General features: G+C 36.5%; 1 protein-coding gene across 7 annotated transcripts in view; it reads right to left on the bottom strand.

Annotated features, from left to right (window-relative positions):
* Positions 1-20,046, bottom strand: part of side-IV (sidestep IV) — a 502,822-nt gene that overhangs the window by 265,297 nt on the left and 217,479 nt on the right. For 6 of the 7 annotated variants that reach the window (XM_067761095.1, XM_067761090.1, XM_067761091.1 and 3 more), the window contains 2 exons: positions 7,077-7,584; positions 441-1,748 (listed from right to left, as the gene is read on the bottom strand). In XM_067761095.1, the coding sequence (XP_067617196.1) occupies positions 441-1,710 (1,270 nt within the window). In that variant the 5' untranslated portion in view covers positions 1,711-1,748; positions 7,077-7,584. The remainder of the gene's footprint in view (positions 1-440; positions 1,749-7,076; positions 7,585-20,046) is intronic. The other variant, XM_067761096.1, reaches the window with a different exon arrangement.

Here is a 20,046-nt window from a genome sequence, read left to right as displayed (position 1 = left end):
AATGTGAGAAAGTGGTATACGGAGAACTGGCAAATGCTTCAAATGATGGTACGAAATAATACTAATTTAATTCAGAATTCTGTATAAATGTTCGAAGTACACCTTTTCACATTTGAATTCAAATTAGAAGTAAACTAGACAAGTTAAAATATATGTTTGTTCGGAAAAAATTATCTGTAGCAAAAGTCCTCTTTTACAGTGAAATTGTACAAAAATTTTAAAGTAATGACATAGGTCGATTTAAAATTTTCATCAGTTCATAAAAATAAATTTTAAGATATACAAACATTCAACATCATGCGTGAATTAAAATTTTACAACGCCTAAATGTATGCATAAGGTTTTATACAACGATAAAGTAATCATTCACTGCATGTAAGCTTGTATTGTATATACAACATACATATGTATATATGAATTTAAGCTAGTGAAACACTTACCTGGTCTATCCAATTCGTGTATAAGTTCGTCCGGTTCCAAATATGAAGCTGCGACCACAAATGTTGCACGCGTCAAAGACGACGACCGCCACTCACGTCCGCCATTTGTAAAGAGAATTAAACATACACCGAAAAGCCACCACAGATATAATGTTGTTGCTGTATGTGATGAGGCAATTGGTGCGCATGTAGAATGACGCTTTCCATTTACTAACGCAGACACATTCGTAGACGATGATGCAGGTGCTGATGATGACGATGATGGCAATGGAGTCGCTGTTGACGCTGTACCCACAGGGATATGCCTCGCTGTTGATGTCACTGGCAATGACGACGATGATGTGCTATCACAAACAATATCATCACCACCACACATTGACGTTGAAGTACATAAAGACATTGCTGCTGCTGCTGCTGCTGTTGTTGTTGTTGTTAAAACAAATGATGAGCATGTGATCGTTGATGAAGTGCTACAAGAGGACTGACGCAATGTTTGTGTTGAATTAATTTCATTGCTGTCGGTGGTTATGAGGTGGTTACTATTACTGCTACTATTGTTGTTGTTATTGTTATTGTGTTTGTTGCTGTTGCGGCTTGTTATGCAATGTGTATCTTTATAATGTTGTGCTGGCCAACGCCAACAGCGTTGTCGTTGTTGTTTCTGTGGCTGTGGCTGCTGCTCCTCTTTATCCAGTTGCTGTAGTTTTTGTTGTTGTTGGCTTTCATGTTTTGGCAGTTGTTGTTGCATAAAATAATGTTGCTCTCGCTGCTCAGGTGCGTGTAACGGAAGTTGCTGCTTATGCATTTCGTTTTCTTGTAGTAATTGCTCGCTACATCGTTCAACAGCCATTTGATGTTGCTGCTGTTGTGGCTGGCAGCGGTCGTGTAAAAGTTGATGCTGTCGCTCTTTATGTTGATAATGTTGATTATGTTGGTGGTGGTGGTGGAGTTGGTTATGCTGTTGGTTGCAGTGTTGCTTGTGATGCATATTGCTGGACTTGCGGTTGCATTTATTTGCATAACGCATTAGGTCAGCATGCTGATCTAGTTGTTGTTTTTGTTGTGCCGCATTTAACCTTATTCGCTGTTCGCTGTTGTGTAATCGTTGTAGCTCTGCCGTTTTACTCAATAATACAACAATTTCGCTTTCTGTTGCACTGATGTTAACATAGTTTCTGTCGTTGTTGTTGTTGTTTACGCAGCTATTTTTGCTGTTAATTGTATTGAAAAAGTTTGCGTTAACCATCATATTCATATTAAATTTAATCATTATTTATTTTTTTCACATTCTCAATTATCGTATTTTTGCTTCGCTTATTTGTTATTTTTATTGCAGGTGAAAGGAAACAAAAAAAAAAACTGTATGTGTGTTAGTTTTGTCGCGCTTGTTGATTGTTCAATTCATTGTGTGTAAACATTCGTTCACTTTTTGTTTATCTATTTTTTATGCTTCGTTATGTACACTGCCCTTCACTGCTTCCTTACATCCTCCTACGTTTTACATTATTTGTTATTCGCCTCTTTTTGTGGCCCTACAAGTTTTTTATGCACCCAATTTTTTTTCTGTATCCTACAAAAAAGCTTCATTAGTAAGTGCTTGTGTATTGTTCACAAATAATAAATTAATTTATTTATATTTGCATTTGTGTCTGCAATAACAAACGCTATTGTTATTACATTTTAAATATATATAGTTTATCAATACGGTTCATTGGAATTGAGTTTATTTTAAGTCTATTCTAAATAAAATTTAAATTTGATACAGTTTTATTATTTAAAAAAATGTAGAATAAACATTTATTTTCACCTCCATTCCGATAACAATTTTTTTTTAGGATTTCACTTTTGCCCACAGAACTGATATTTAAATGCTTTTATTAAATTTTTTAGGTAGCAGGATTGGTATTTTTTTTCGAGTTAAATCATTTTCTACAAGAGCATGTAGATGAACTAATAATCTGAGGCACAGTGATACACGATGAAATACTATCCAATTGCATTTCGGCAAGCTCTGCGCATCATATTAAGGTGGTGTGATGCCAAAGGACTGTCTATAAATCCTAACAAAACAATTCTAGTGCCCTTTCGCCAGAGAATAAAACTGTCCATGCGAGTACCATCTACAGGTGTCACCAAAGTCTGATTTTCAATGGACACAGAATGGAATGCTCATCTGGATGCCTTCTTTAACAAATCCACAAGAGATTACTTCGCCTTCACTCGAATATATGGTAAAATATTGTGGAGTATCTCCCAGAATGGTATGCTGCACATTTAAGTGATAGTACAAAAGGTTTTGCAAATTTAATAGAGGGCATCTGCACTGCGAACGAAAAGATAGAGGCTGTAAAGGATTGGTCACGACTACAGAACCTACATGAATTGAGAAGTTTCCTTGGGCTGTGCACATATTACCGACGATTTGTACCAAACTTTTCCAGCGTAGCCCAAAGCCTCCATGAGCTTACAAGAAAACATAAAGCTTTTGAATGGAAGAAGGAGCAAGAAGTGGCTTTCCAAACATTGAAGGAGCGTTTGTGCACTGCCCCAATATTGGCATATCCGATTCGAGGAGCAACATTTATTCTAGATACAGATGCGAGTGGATATGCTATAGGAGGCGTTTTATCACAAATGGTCGATAGACGGGAGAAGGTAGTTGCATATTACAGCCGTTCGACTGGAAAACCAGAGAGGAACTATTGCGTTACATGGAGAGAGCTGTTGGCATTTGTAGAGTGTTTTAAAAATTTTCACAAATACCTCTACGGCCAGTGAATCCGCGTCAGAACAGATCACGCAGCGATCAAATAGCCTCTGCAGTTCCGTAATCCGGAAGGACAATTAGCACGGTGGATCGAGCGACTACAAAGCTATGACTTTTCATGGAGCATCGAAAAGGTATTACCCATGGAATTGCTGATGCAATGTCACGAAGACCATGTAGTTTGGAATTCAAGAAGCGTTCAAAGGTCGAGGCCAAACAAGACATTATAGATGTCCGGTTAATGACTATAACGTGTACGGATGAATGGAACAAGGAACAACTAAAGAAGTGTCAGCTCCAAGATATAGATCTGTCACATGTTATGTAAGGGCTCGAAAGAAACGAAAGACCAAATAGAGAGGAGATGTCAGCAGAGAGTCCCATTGCGAAATCATATTGGGCACAGTGGAACAGTTTAGAGTTGATATCCGGTTGCTTGCATCGAGTATGGGAGAGCGAGGATGGTCAAAGTAAGAGGAAACTGATAGCTGTTCCAAGGAAAAGGATTCCCGACGTTCTCAGTGAACTACATAACGGTCCAAGTGGAGGTCATCTTGCTTGGTAACCGTCAGTCGGTCACTGAGTGGGTCACCAACTGCGAGGTTTGCAACAGAGCGAAAGGGCCCAAAACACGAAGTCATGGCCCGATGAAGCAGTATATTTCAGGTGCACCATTTGAAAGGATCGCCATGGATGTCAAAGGTCCATTTCCTACTAGCAACCGCGGAAACAAATACGTACTGGTGGTTATAAATTATTTCAGTAAATGGCCAGAGGTATACCCAATCCCAAACCAAGAAGCGGAAGCAGAAGCAGAAGTGGTTACAAACGATTGGGTTGCAAGGTTTGGTGTACCAATGGAGTTACATTCTGACCAAGGCAGGAATTTTAAATCAGCTGTGTTCCAAGAAATGTGTAAGAAGTTGGGCATCCGAAAAACACGGACAACTACATTTCTATTCTCAGTCCGATGGTATGGTGGAACGTTTCAATAGAACCTTGGAGGAGCATTTAAGGAAAGTAGTAGACAAGTACCATAAGGAGTGGGATACACACATAGCATTATTCTTGATGGCTTACCGATCGGCAGTGCATGAGACAACGGGCCAAACTCCCGCAAAGGTTATTTTTGGCTATGACCTTCGAATACCAGCTGAATTGAAGTATGGAATAGATGCCGATGCGGAGAGAAATGTCAAAAACTCCACTGGTGTCTTGGAAGAAGAGCTGAAAGAGATACACGATCTGGTAAGGCAGCGAGCAAAGATTATGAGTGACAAGATGAAAGCCAGTAAAGATAAAGCAATTAATTCGGAAGGTTTTCAGGAAGGAGATTTGGTGCTGTTATACAACCCACAACGAAAAAAAGGTTTGTTCCGAAATTGCAGTGTAATTGGGAAGGCCCATACAAAGTTGTAAAACGGATCAACGATGTAGTGTACCGCATACAAACCTTTGGCAAACAACGAACCAAAATGAAAGTGGTTCATTTGGAAAGCCTGGCAGCGTTTAGATCGAGACATTTGTCTGATAGCGACAATCAGACTTAGGTGGAGTGCAGTGTGACGGATATTAGCAACACTAAGGGATACTATCATATCTAAGCCAACACTTAGCAGTGACTTGTATGCACATCAATAAATCAATCATAATGTCTATACATATGTCCATACAGGCAACGGAGAGCATCGCACAAACTCATGAATATATCTGAGATACTCCCTATAGTAGGAAATAATTTGTGCAAGTATCATATACACGCGCATATGAGAAGCTATAAACATAGTTATAGCTGGTAATTTTATAGCTGGTAACTAACTAGTAAATTCTAGAAACAGAAGCGCCTAGAAATATGCCAACGAGGAAACCAAACAGTATAAAAGCAGCAAAAGTTGAGGCACGACAAGTCAGTTTGATTTAAGCAAGCTATCAGTTGCGAAGTATAAGTGTTATTGTGAAGTACTTTAATAAAAGCCATTTTGCATTACTGAATAGTGGAGTTAGTTATTCAACAGTTTCGTGATTCGAACGTTAGTAGAAGATTGCAAATAAGCGGAACTGTACAAAATTCGTTACAATATATAAAGTTAACAGGTAAAAAGTATAATATAATAGAAACCCTAAACAGCTGGGTATAAAAATTCTCATAAGGTGCTAATAGTTACTTTGTTTGTATCTGTGTTTTAAACAGTACATACTTATATCAATGACAGTTAGAAAATTGTTATCCTTTTAACCGTTGCTGTACGTATGACCGAAAATTTCTGGAGATACCCGAAATCAACTGTTTGCCATTCCTTTTGCATCTCTAGCGATTTTTTTCGGTTGTCCTATTCTCAAAACTTTGCCTTCGTCTGATTGCAATTTCACATAAATTTCTGCGTTATTGGTTACCATCGCAGATATGGGCGTGTATTTGTACCCACAATCACAAAAAAATATGCCAATCTATAGTGTTACCAGAACTTGTTTGAGGATCAAACTTTTTAACTCCAATCAGTTGCCAGGACTTACATATATTAAAGAATAACTCCGTACTCTTGGCAAATAGAAGTTTTCCCGGATTCAGCTAAATTGCCGCCTCGAGACGTGGCAAATCTGTCGCCCCTAATAGCTCCATCCTTGTGCTGGTGAGCGCGCAGGACACGAATACAAAAACGGTTGATTTTCTTACTGCAGATTGTACTTCTTACATTTGGTGTTACTGACAAGGTCTATCTTATAAGCATGTGACGCCAGAAGGTATTGTCAAGTTAGGAAGCCCATCGTAGGCCTTAAATCTTTCTCTTTCTTCTGATATCATTATATATTTTTAAACACAAAATTTAACGTTGGCATAACTGAACTGCCCTTCATCTGCTTTTGTATTAGTTTTTTTTACGCCGATAACAATCCGCATGGTATGCTTCAGAGATCTGCTTAGAGTATTAATAAAATTAGTGCACTTAGTCATGAGCCAAAAAATTGTGTCTAAATATGTACTTAGTCAAGTACAGATAAATACTATGAGTGAGTTGCACATAAAATAGAAAATACATACGAGTGCCCCGTAACACATATGTCTCATACATACATATATGACATTGTTGAGTATAAACTGATGTCGTAGTCGCTTTAACTCAGTAGCACGTTGATTTCGTGTTTAATACACTGTATACTTCGTTTATCATCGGTTTTAATTTGGCGCCATATTCAGTTTAGTTTCGTGTACATCGTTGTGTTGCTAGCGTCAGAAGACTGATATGACTTTATTCATTTTGTTGCACTGTTGGTCTTACCTACTCCAATTAGTGTTTTCGTATAACAGAGTTGACTTTCTTTCTTAATAAGACAATTGGCTACTGATCTGCTTCGTGGCTTATGAGCGGTTATTCATTTTACGAAGCATGGCTATGTAAATGTGTGTTAGTGGATATAAGTGTTTGAAATTCTTTGTTTGCATATGCACTAATACTCATTTTATGGTTAGTCCACTAATAACCTTAAAAGATGAATAATTGTAGCTCGCTGGTATTCTTTCCTGCAAGATTTATAGAATATGCAATGAAAGACTGATTGGTATGAAGTCTATATTACGTACGTGGGAGCTCTCACCAGCTTTTGGAAGGAAGGTAAAACTTTTCTTCGTAGAGGAAAAAAAAAATTATTTATGAAATAAAAAATGAATTTGCGCCTAACTTATATCCCCAACTCTATAGTTAGTCCGTTCTAATTAACTCGTTGTAAAAAATTTGTACATACAGTGATCAAAGTTTTTATGATTACACAAACAATTCTTAGAATATTTTTTTGTTTTTCCTTATTATATCTATTTGTTACGAATTGCCCATTCAATTTTGATTTATTTACTTTTTAAGTGGAACGCATACCATCAATACGAGGATACTTTTTTTTTGTTAGTGCTGTTTCCTGTTCTGCAATTATTATTTGCACACGTGTGATACCTCTTACATTTATATATTTATATATGTAGTTAAGTACATATCAATTTTTTTTTTTTCGTCCTACTGCTTTTTATTGGAAAATTTCTATTGTCAGATTTTGATTGTTATTTTTTTGCAGGAAGTATTGTTTGTTGTTCATTATTTGTTATTTACTTTGAGTGCCAACAACGTTTTTACTGCATCAATGCCACGTTTTCCGTTTTGCACTTTGTTATTTAATTCAATGTTTGCTTTCTACTTTATACCAGTACCGCACTTTCAATTAAAGTACAACTGGCGCAGTTGTCGTTTCCTGCCTGATTGTGTGTTGATGTGGTTAACAGTTGGGTGACTATTCTAGTGCTAAGCAGCGCATCGTGTTAACACTTGACGGGGTGTTGCAGTTAGGTGACATTGAAGTTTTTTAATCAAGCTTTGCGCATTGAATTTTAATCTGGAATTAATAAAGAGATATAATGTTATGAATAGTTATTTAAGGAGAATTGATATTACAGTTACTGGTAGAAATAGTGAATTGAAAGTTTTATATTTATATTAATGATTAATAAATAATTAAGTAAACACACTTTAGTTTTCGGAAAATATTTGTGGTAATCACGAGATTGATATCAGCTTACAGTTTACAAAAAAAATTCATTGTAGATATCTGCTAAGAAGATATATTGATAACGAGCTACCGTGAATATTGTCAGTTCATTCCACATATAAAGGTTACACATACCCCATGGCATATGGCCGTAGTTACATCCCTGCAGTCAAAAGCCAAAGTACTCAGCAAACATTCTAGTTCATTAACTATAACCTCGTGGTGTTATTCATACTAGTTAGTATTTGAATAACTTTTTCGAGATAGTGCTTTCTGTAGCCAATTTCCAATGCATACTTCAGTTGACAATGGTAGATATCGTCCAAATCAACGGCCCCATATACACAAGCATGACGAGTCGACCCTCAGCGTTACCTCAACAGAGGTTAAAGAAGCCATTGAAAAGGCTAAGCCTTCCACATCAATAAACCCCGACGGAAAACTTATGTCGATGCCAAAACACCTTGTCCACGAGGGCACCAGAAGCCGAGCACATTTTTTATACTTTTCGTTAGAAGCCTTTGCCAGTCCAGAACAACAGAGAATTACACAGATGAACTCACTACCAAAGAAAGGAAATCCAGCCAGTATCTACGGATATTATTCAGTAAAAAAAAACGTTTAAACCCTTATGATTCTCTCAATTAAATGAAATTCTTCAGTTATCTAGCCATCAGCATGACTTCCGTAAAGTGCATATAACTACCACTATTCTGAACTCCATTAATACTCATCATAGGACGGCCTGTTCTGACACAGTCAAGCACGATTAGTTCGTTCCTTCTCCGTTAGATAGAAAAATAATTTATTGAAGATTGCACAGCGACCAATGGTCAGCACCTCATACCAGCCGAATTCCATGAAGAAACCTAGTAGATCTCTTGGCTTGAGGGATTAAACGTGGGAATGTTCTGGTAATGGTGGACCCAGAAACTTAGCCCTGCGTCTTTCTTTTAGTTTTTATACTCAGCGTGCTTTGCACACAGAGTATATTAACTTTGATTGGATAACGGTTGGTTGTACAGGTATAAAGGAATCGAGATAGATATAGACTTCCATATATCAAAATCATCAGTGTCGAAAACAATTTTGATTGAGCCATGTCCGTCCGTCCGTCTGTCCGTTAACACGATAACTTGAGTAAATATTGAGATATCTTCACCAAATTTGGTACAAGAGCTTATCTCGACCCAGAATAGATTAGTATTGAAAATGAACGAAATCGGATGATAACCACGCCCACTTTTTATATATATAACATTTTGGAACACACATAAAACCGGATTATTTAGTAAATAATACACCTAGAATGTTGAAATTTGACGTCTGGACTGACGTTAAGACTCTTGATAAAATTTTGAAAAATGTTTTTAAAATGGGCGTGGCACCGCCCACTTGTGATAAAATTAATTGTACAAATATTATTAATCATAAATCAAAAATCGTTAAACCTATCGTAACAAAATTCGGCAGAGAGATTGCCTTTACTATAAGGAATTATTTGAAGAACAATTAACGAAATCGGACTAGACGCGAGATTTTCAGATTGGAAAAATTTATTAAACTAACAAAGTTTTCGTTAGCAAAATCGTGCGAATAACGTTGATAGGTGAAGTTTTTTCACATTTGAAAATTAATATAAATATTTAATATAAAACTAAGGAAAAATGAGATACAAAAAGAGTGCGCAAAATATCGTAAGGCTCATTACGCTGGCACTCCTGTTTGGCACATGGCCATAGAGTACTTGTCATACATCCGTTGCATTAAGTCACTCCCATTTAGTTTTTGATTTTTTGACGCAGCGGTAGTAAAAGCAGGAATGTCCTCAATCGATATACTGCCAAACGAAATGACGCTGCTTTCTTAGGAAGAAACTACATGCCCCGAAGCAAGAGAGATAAATATGTTGAAATGGAACTGAAAAGGGATAACTCTTAAACGGGGCGCTGGACATATCAGCAAAGTGTATTTATGCTTAACTCTGGTCGTCACCGACAGTACATGAGACATAGATGATATTTTCTTGCATATTAGTCTCTAATTTATATGCAAAAAAAAAAAAAATAAAAAAGAAGTTGATCACTGATGTATACTGGAACGATTTTCCGTCATACCTTGTCAAATTTTGTTTTGAGACAAACAGGTTTCGGCGTTGAGCCATCATCAGTGTCGAACGAAAATCGATTTATCCACCCTGTCGGAAAGTCAACAAAATAAGATAAGTTGATCACTCTTTTTTAAGTGTTTTTTTTCCCGATCGGATACATTCCTGCCATTACTTGCGAGGCAGCTTCGCTGACTTTACGCGAATTTAGCGTCTGAAAAAAAAAATAAAAAAAAAAACAAATGTTGATAAATTTGTGCACAGCGGAAATACTGCTTAAAATATAAACGCAATGTTACAAAGCTCTTATAGCGCGCCTATAATAATTTCACACAATTTGGTTTAAAAAGGAGTAGAAGTAGTAAGATTAGTATGTACACAAATCGTGAATAAATGAATAGCAACAAAAAGGCAACACTTAGAGACCAATTTCAAAGCGAGCAGCGGGGCATTCATATCACTGAGTGGATAAAGGCATCTCCATTTACACTAGTATAGAGTATGAATTTTGGAGATATCGAGTTCAATACTCAGGTCCCGAGGAGTAAGCTGATGAAGAAGTGAAATTCAGAAACATTTGCTTATAATATTTCTCTAATATCAATAACAAAAACAATTGCATAAAGCAATATGAGCATGTCTCGCTAATTAAATACAGATAAAACAAGTAAGGAAGGTTAAGTTCGGGTGTAACCGAACATTACATACTCAGTTGAGAGCTATGGTGACAACATAAGGGAAAATAACCATGCAGGAAAATGAACCGAGGGAAACCCTGGAATGTGTTTGTATGACATGCGTATCAAATGAAAGGCATTAAAGAGTATTTTATGAGGGAGTGGGCCATAGTTCTATAGGTGGACGCCATTTAGGGATATAGCCATAAAGATGGACCAGGGGTGACTCTAGAATGTGTTTGTACGATATGGGTATCAAATTAAAGGTATTAATGAGGGTTTTAAAAGGGAGTGGTGGTTGTTGTATAGGTGGTCGCCTTTTCGAGATATCGCCATAAAGGTGGACCAGGGGTGACTCTAGAATGCGCTTGTACGATATGGGTATCAAATGAAAGGTGTTAATGAGTATTTTAAAAGGGAGTAATCCTTAGTTCCATAGGTGGACGCCGTTTCGAGATATCGCCATAAAGGTGGACCAGGGGTGACACTAGAATTTGTTTGTACAATATGGGTATCAAAAGAAAGGTGTTAATGAGTATTTTAAAAGGGAGTAATCCTTAGTTCCATAGGCGGACGCCGTTTCAAGATATCGCGATAAAGGTGGACCAGGGGTGACCCTAGAATTTGTTTTTACAATATGGGCATCAAACGAAAGGTGTTAATGAGTATTTTAAAAGGGAGTGGGCCTTAGTTCTATAGGTGGACGCCGTTTCGATATATCGCCACAAAGGTGGACCAGGGGTGACTCTATAATGTGTTTGTACGATATGGGTATCAAATTAAAGGTATTAATGAGGGTTTTAAAAGGGAGTGGTGGTTGTTGTATAGGTGGTCGCATTTTCGAGATATCGCCATAAAGGTGGACCAGGGGTGACCCTAAAATTTGTTTGTACAATATGGGTATCAAACCAAAGGTGTTAATGAGTATTTTAAAAGGGAGTATTCCTTAGTTCCATAGGTGGACGCCGTTTCGAGGTATCGCCATAAAGGTGGAGCAGGGGTGACCCTAGAATTTGTTTGTACGATATGGGTATCAAATTAAAGGTATTAATGAGAGTTTTAAAAGGGGGTGGTGGTAGTGGTATATGTGAAGGCGTTTTCCAGATATCGACCAAAATGTGGACCAGGGTGACCCAGAACATTATCTGTTGGATACCGCTAATTTATTTATATATGTAATACCTGCCAAGATTTTAAGGGTTTTTTATTTCGCCCTGCAAAACTTTTTCATTTTCTTCTACTTAATATGGTAGGTGGCACAACCATTTTATAAAGTTTTTTCTAAAGTTATATTTCGGGTCAATAAAGCAATCCAATTACCTTACCATGTTTCATCCCTTTTTTCGTATTTGGTATAGAATTATGGTATATTTTTCATTTTTCGTAATTTTCGATATCGAAAAATTGGGCGTGGTCATAGTCGGATTTCGTTCATTTTTTATACCAAGATAAAGTGAGTTCAAGTAAGCACGTGAACTAAGTTCATTAAAGATATGTCGATTTTTGCTTAAATTATCATGTTAACGGCCATGCGGAAGGACAGACGGACGACTGTGTATAAAAACTGGGCGTGGCATCAACCGATTCCGCCCATTTTCACAGAAAACAGTTAACGTCATAAAATCTATGCCCCTACCAAATTTCAAAAGGATTGGTTATTTTTTGTTCGACTTATGGCGTTAAAAGTATCCTAAACAAATTAAATGAAAAAGGGCGGAGCCACGCCCATTTTAAAATTTTCTTTTATTTTTGTATTTTGTTGCACCACATCATTACTGGAGTTGAATGTTGACATAATTTACTTATATACTGTAAAGATATTAAATTTTTTGTTAAAATTTTACTTTAAAAAAAATTTTTTTTTAAAGTGGGCGTGGTCCTTCTCCGATTTTGGTAATTTTTATTAAGCGTACATATAGTAATAGGAGTAATATTCCTGCCAAATTTCATCATGATATCTTCAACGACTGCCAAATTACAGCTTGCAAAATTTTAAATTACCTTCTTTTAAAAGTGGGCGGTGCCACGCCCATTGTCCAAAATTTTATTAATTTTCTATTCTGCGTCATAAGTTCAACTCATCTACCAAGTTTCGCCGCTTTATCTGTCTTATGTAATGAATTATCGCACTTTTTCGGTTTTTCGAAATTTTCGATATCGAAAAAGTGGGCGTGGTTATAGTCCGATATCGTTCATTTTAAATAGCGATCTGAGATGAGTGCTCAGGAACCTACATACCAAATTTCATCAAGATACCTCAAAATTTACTCAAGTTATCGTGTTAACGGACGGACGGACGGACATGGCTCAATCAAATTTTTTTCGATTCTGATTATTTTGATATATGGAAGTCTATATCTATCTCGATTCCTTTATATATGTACAACCAACCGTTATCCAATCAAACTCAATATACTCTGTGAGCTCTGCTCAACTGAGTATAAAAATAAAACTTAGAAAAGTGCCAAAGTTTTTTCTCTTCGCAACTAATTAACGCTTCACGTCCATAAATATTTTGCCTCACAATAATGTTGCTTCCACAAGTTCACCAATGGTTGGAACCAAATTAACTTGTGGTCAGCATCAATAATTTTTCAGCGTTAGCGACTACCCTCGATCTTTTTTCTCTGAAAATTTCCAGGACTTCCTTGAGTATCACTAGCAGGTGTGGAATGATCTGTTCGCGAGGAGGGCCACTGCTAGTCATTTTGAATACTTATCCCATGGCAAGAGTTTCACTGACGACATTACGCCTGAGCATAGACTTAACTGATACAACAACAGCCCCACAGACGGTCTTCCCTTCGTGTGTATGAATTTGTTGCCTTACACCTGCGGGTCCATTCAAAATCCCTTCCTTTCCATTGCTGAAGTATGCAACGCTACTTTTATTTTAACGCAAGTTGGAATTAACCGATTTCATTATATCATATCGACCAATACTTATCCTGTCACCAGTGGTAGTGATAGTGAGCTTAAGTCTATCAAAATATTTTTAGACAGTAAGCTACGCTACTTCAAAACGAAAGTTGACTTCGTTTTTTCTGATTCCAAATAATCTTATTGTGATAAGCCTCTATGCAATTCTCGGTGACACGTATTTGTGTCTGCTATAGTTTTGAATCTTTGTATCGAAAGTACTTACTCCACGAGAAGAATGTCTTTTTGTAGGTTACTGCGGCGGATTTTGGCCTACATACGGTATAGGATTAACAGTAACCACCCTTATCTTATTAGTGACCACATATATGATCTACATCTATGGTATCCTCAAGAGCTTCGGAAACTATTCCGCGTTCACCTACATTCCGTATGAGCACAGCGAGGATGATTCTGCAAAGTGAAAAGACAATCAGTTCGAGCTTGTACTTCAAGCAATAAAGATGTCAGAGATGAACTCTCTCCCTATACACATACTACAAGAAAAAAGGTTGCGTTTGTATTCGAAGCTCTGCCGGCCTCGCCGGTCCTCATATTCATAGCATAGTAAAATAGATGAAGCTACAGTTAGACAAGCAAACTATGTATAATAATTTCGATGTTTCAGAAAAAAAACTTATTACTTTTATATCATAAATCATTTGATACGCATAGCAACACTTCTTATATTTTCAGCATATTTCCATTAATAACTTAATACAAAGATGAAATGTGAAAGTTGTGTAAGCTACACAAATAAATCGAACATATTAATGAACACTGTAAACAAAAAATAAAAAAAAAAAAAACAAATACCATTTCATAAAATACTCAGTTTAATGTAATGATAATAATTACAGCCGCAAATATAATTGTCAAAAGGTTTGTGAGTATGGACATTAAATGCACACAAATTTTAATATAAAAGCGTATAAATAAAATAAAATTTATATATATAGATACATATGAGTAAATAAATCTGCAAGTGAAAAAAAATATTTTCAACAACATATGTACGTATTTACAAAACACATTCCCTTGTTAAATATAATAAACCAAATAGGGTAATAAGTAAACATTAAGCAAGTGCATCATTAAAACATCAATTATCCGTATAAACAAAGTGTATAATATGCATTTAAGTGCATAGTGCAAAAGGTAGACCCTTTTATGTTTCTGAAAACTGAAAAACAGGCTCCGACTCGACTCCATGCGATGGCAGCATCTTAAGGGTTCCCCACTCTTCCCACTATATGATTTTAGAATTTTTACCAGTCCGTTGTCTAAGAAATCCTAAAGGCTTTCTCCTTCTGCAACCACTCAAAGAGATGCTGCAGCTGACATATGGATGGTCTGATAAAGATGGCCTATCTTTGACAACTCCATTCATATTCTGATATATTATAGGCAGAGCTCAATGTGATATCAAACACGCTACTTGACGTTGGCTTAACATATGTGGGAACGCTACGCTGTTAGCCACCTGTAGACTACTCTGTTATATATACCAAAAAAAGGGACTATATCGTTAATATCGTCCCCTCCCCTCCCCACACACTGAAATGTACAATCGCACATGTGCCTTTGACAAACTATCCTTTGCATGCTTCTTGATACACCAGCCTTTTGCATTTCTTCTGGTAGGGCTTCTATGTTAAACTCCATGTAGCAAGATGTAAGGACGACCATCGATAGGTCTTTGTTGCTGAAGTTAGTTGGTATACACGTGTATAGGTGTTTCCTGACCATGACTGCAGCTCTAACCGTGCTTGCAGTCTTTGCGTTATAAATGCTGAATCCGCGAGTGGTGAGTTCAGAAAACCTTCCTCCACGTGAGAGCTATGCTTCTTTTATCAGATACATAAAAACGAATCATCCTCAAGAGTAAGGAAAATCTCGCTCCATGCCACTTTGCTGTGTTAGAGGTTTATCTGTACGATTCGCAGTGCCGTGAAGCTCTTTTCCAAATTCTCCGCCACGCAATGGATCTTTGTCGCTAATTTCAGGTTTTGGAGATCTGTTTCTGACTCCTCGTCTCGTAGCGTCTTATTATTATTTTTAAGACTCGCAGTATCGTTGAGCTATGTTGCTACCACAAATACCTCTCCTTCTGCTGCTATGCTTTCGTCGTTTGACAGCTCTTCCAGTTTCTCTAGGTCTCTTTCTACCTTCCTTGCTTTAAGCTAATTGTTAAGATCGATTAAACTATTCAACTGATTTTCCGCGTCCAATACTTTGACCACTGCACCTATGCCCTATCATTTGTCGCTCCTTTCAGCTTCTCGGGGTGCTTTTCTACCTCCCCTGCTTTCAGCTTATTTTGGTTACTGTGGTCAGAGAACTTTTCTTTCTCAGGCGCAAATATGTAAATACGGCCAGCACCTTAAGAAATTCACTCCACTTTTGTGTGCAACGCATCCTCCAATTACTTAATAATTTGGAGGGTGTAGCGATTACTTCCAGCCGTGGGTCAATATACATGTAGCAACTTCCAATATGGTTTATATATACGGATTTTTATGATGCAGTATTTCAGTGTATCCGCCGTCTTCACCATACGTGGTACCTAAACCTTGGAATTTGGTTTTCGTGAGTATCAGTACCGTCTCCACCAACCTCAACCGTGTGCCTTCTTGTTTCGAGGGTCCGAAGCAACTATCTTCAGCCATTCTAAATTCCCGTTGTTGATGCAAATCTTCTATTAATTCCCATTGTACCATTCAGCTGCTTCGAAGGGCTGTAGCGCCTTATTAGATTCATTATGCATAATTTTGATCACCATGCTAATACACTCTATCTACCCATCGATAACTTATCGATAAATAAAAGACGGCGTTTCGAGCAAAACTGATAACTTTTCGAAAAAAAAGCGAAATCCCCTCGCTAACAAAGTGATAACAAAGCTATGATAAATTTGTAATTATGCAATAACAAAACGTCCTTCTATAACAAATCCTTATGGCTGAGAAAAATTTTTACGTAACGAAAGATAAAGATTCGATAAAGTACAGATAACTCTTTGATAAAAAGTCGATGGCTTATCAATATAATTTGTTATATTACTTACTTACTTAATTGGCGCTTAACCGTTTAAACGGTTATGGCCGTCCAACAAGTCGCGCTCCTTCTCTCTTCCAACCGGCGCAAATTTGTAACACCAAGGGAGTTTAAATCGTTTTCCACCTGGTCCTTCCAACGGAGTGGGGGCCGCCCTCTACCTCTGCTTCCATAGGCGGGTTCCGATAGAAACACTTTCTTGGCCGGAGCGTCATCTTTCATTCGCATAACATGGCCTAGCCAGCGCAGCCACTGCGTTTTAATTCGCTGGACTATGTTGATGTCTGCGTATAGCTCGTACAGCTCATCGTTAAATCTTCTTCGGTACTCGCCATCGCCAATGTGTAGAGGACCATAAATCTTTCGAAGAACTTTTCTCTCGAACATTCCCAGAGTCGCTTCATCTGCTGTTGTTATGGTCCATGCTTCTGCACCATATAGCAGGATTGGTACGATAAGTGACTTGTAGTGTATGATTTTCGTTTGCCGAGAGAGGACTTTCCTTTTCAATTGCCTACCTAGCCCATTACGTTTACGTTTCTTCAGTAAATATTGTTACACGTTAATAATTTAAAAAAACTATGCGCAATCCCAGGATCACCCTAACGTTAATGTATGTAAGCGCTCACATACGTTAATATGACACACACATATACATTCATCGAGCTACAACACGCAGTTACAATTACGAAAAAAAAGAAAAATAAACAAACTCAGAAAATAATTTTCTGAAATGGTTGATTAAATGCCCAGGCAAAATGAAATGTAAATATTAACGGTAAATAAATCAGTGATAGATTTGTATATAAAAAATTAAGATTTATGCATACACAGTGCATTTAAATATACATACATATATGCCCAAGTGATTGATCGATTTTTTTCACATTATTATTGGGCATACATACATACTTAAGCGTACGGTATTTATTCAGTACTAAAAAAATAATTTATTTAATAAGATTCAATCTTAATTGGAATCTTCATAAGCTTAAAGCAGAGAGGAAGAATATTAAATAAATGAAACGAAATAATTAATAAGTTCAGTTGACTGCGGATTAGCAGGATTGTGTCCTGGAAATTTTTTCCTATAACTTAAAGCTCTTTCTAAGCAGGGGAAGTAAGATGAGAATACGAAAATAGCTTTGCCAACTTTTATCAAATTTCTTCAAGCGAATTTTTCTTCCGTAAACTTCTGTGAATTTTGTAATTGGAACCAGGCGAACGAATAACAAACAAGTTTTTTAAAAAATTCGATTACTTATTTAGAGTTTTCCGGATTTTTTATTTATTTATTTTTTTTTTTTTTTTTGAATATGCAGTTTTGTTGTTCAATCAATTCTAGTCTAACAAATAACATTTTTAACAATATTTTTTTACCCAGCTGTACTTGTATACCTGGTGTTATAACTTTGATTGGATAACGGTTTTTTGTACAGTTATAAAGGAATCGAGATATGTAGATATAGACTTCCATATATCAAAATCATCAGTATAAAAACAAATTTATTAAGCCGTGTCCGTCCCTCCGTCCTTCTGTCCGTCCGTTAACTGGATAGCTTGAGAAAATATTGAGATATCTTCACCAAATTTGATATACGGATTACCTGGACCGAGAATCGATTGTTATTGAAAATGAGCGAAATCGAACGATAACCACGCCCACTTTTTCGATATCGAAAATATAGAAAAATGGAAAAAATTAGATAATTCAAAAACGAATATCGCCAAAATAATAAAATAAAAAGGTGAATTGGTTTTATGACGCAAAATATACTTTCAAGAAAAAATTTGGAATATGGGCGTGGCATTACCCACATTTAGAAGAAGAACGTTTGGAAGTTTGAAAAGCCGTAAATCAAAAGCCCTTAAAGAATTACACTGATATTTGGCAGAGGCACTATCCTTGCCAAATTATAAAGACTGAGTGAAGATAATCATAATCGGTTAAAGACCACGCCCACTTTACCTAAAGGTCTTACCTTTAGAAAGTTTGCAATAACTCTATGGTATTTAACTACATTTGACTGATATTCTACCTCAGTGGTGGTATGGTTGAGCTAAGAACAAAACTTAAACAAGTTTTGAAAATGGGCGTTATACGTCTGTTTCTTTGTTACCCTTAATGCCATAAGTCAAACAAAAATATTCCAATTCGAACAAAAATTTAGCATAAAAAATTTTTTCATAGCTTCAACTGTTCGCTATGAGAGTGAGCAAAATCGTCGAAAAGAAAAGATGCAAACATTTTGAAATTTACGAATTTTTGTATTTTTGCGAAAATATTTTTGAGATTGAATTGCACATGATACAGCAAATTTGTCATAAGGCGATACCAACTCAACAAAAAAAAAAAAAAAAAAAAATATGTAAATTTTTAAATTTTTATGAGGTATTTTTTGCAACTATCAACGTAAAAAGTATAAATATTTACAGAAGCGTTAAAAAGTATGAACTGCTAAATTGCAACTAAAATAGTAAAGCAAAATTCTTATCCTCCTCTTAGGAGAGCAGTGCTTTTTAAAATCACACTACTAACCACTACTACCCTGCAAAAATCGCGAGTACTCCATGCGTGCATGTGTGGAGTACTCGCTATGGATCAAGCGAATGCTCCAAAATTAACCACAATTCATAAAAAAAATATGGTCCAATCTACATTGCGATGTCCTAGGACTGGATCATATACTCCAGCTCAGCATTACATCAGAGTAATCCTTGAAGTACTCCAGTATGACACAAGTGGACCACATGATCCAACGATTTTTGCAGGGTAAGAAGTTTATTCAAAAAAATACGGATAGAACCAAAAATATCTAGTTGAAAAACTGTATATGCCAATAATTTTAAAAAAAGTTGCCCTTCTCTCCACATCGTCTCGCTTGTTGCTACTTTACTGTGTTACTTACTACGCATGGTGCCCCCGTAAGGGAAGGCTCCTTTCAATTACTGTTCAATGCACACATCAGGCCGCTCAGATACATAGTAGGGCACCGTGGACATTGGATAAGCCATCACACTAGTAACAAGATGCCTGTTAATTGACTAGAACAGGTCTATGTTTTTGGATTGTTGTTAAGTTCAATACCTGCCAAGAACAGCTTGTTGAGCGCCAAAAAATAGGTTCGTTTAAAGAAATCCTAAGCATTACTTAGTAACTTTTTCTATAATTTAGACAATAATTACATATTTTAAATATTTTCCGCTTTCTTTTATTGTATGAAATAGGCAAGGGCAACTAACAACGAAATTATTTTTTTGAGCAGTTTAATTTTTTTTTTTTTTTTCAAGGAAATGGTAGCGCTGGGAATGCCAGAACACAATTTATGTCAAATGGGGGCAATGGCGGCCAAGAAAAGAAGTAGAACTACATCTCTATATATGTATGTGTCATGGGTTTTCATAGACAATCCATGTAAGTTTTTTTTTTTTTAATTATCAAAAAATAAAGCGGAGCTATTTAGTTGAGAAAATTTGATAAAACATTACACGGCTATTTTTAATAATATACAGATGCTAACAAGATTTAATTGGTACTAACTCTGCCTA

Source organism: Eurosta solidaginis, chromosome 1, assembly GCF_040869045.1.
Source record: "Eurosta solidaginis isolate ZX-2024a chromosome 1, ASM4086904v1, whole genome shotgun sequence".
Classification (NCBI taxonomy): domain Eukaryota; kingdom Metazoa; phylum Arthropoda; class Insecta; order Diptera; family Tephritidae; genus Eurosta; species Eurosta solidaginis.
This window is presented reverse-complemented; position numbering and strand designations above follow the sequence as displayed.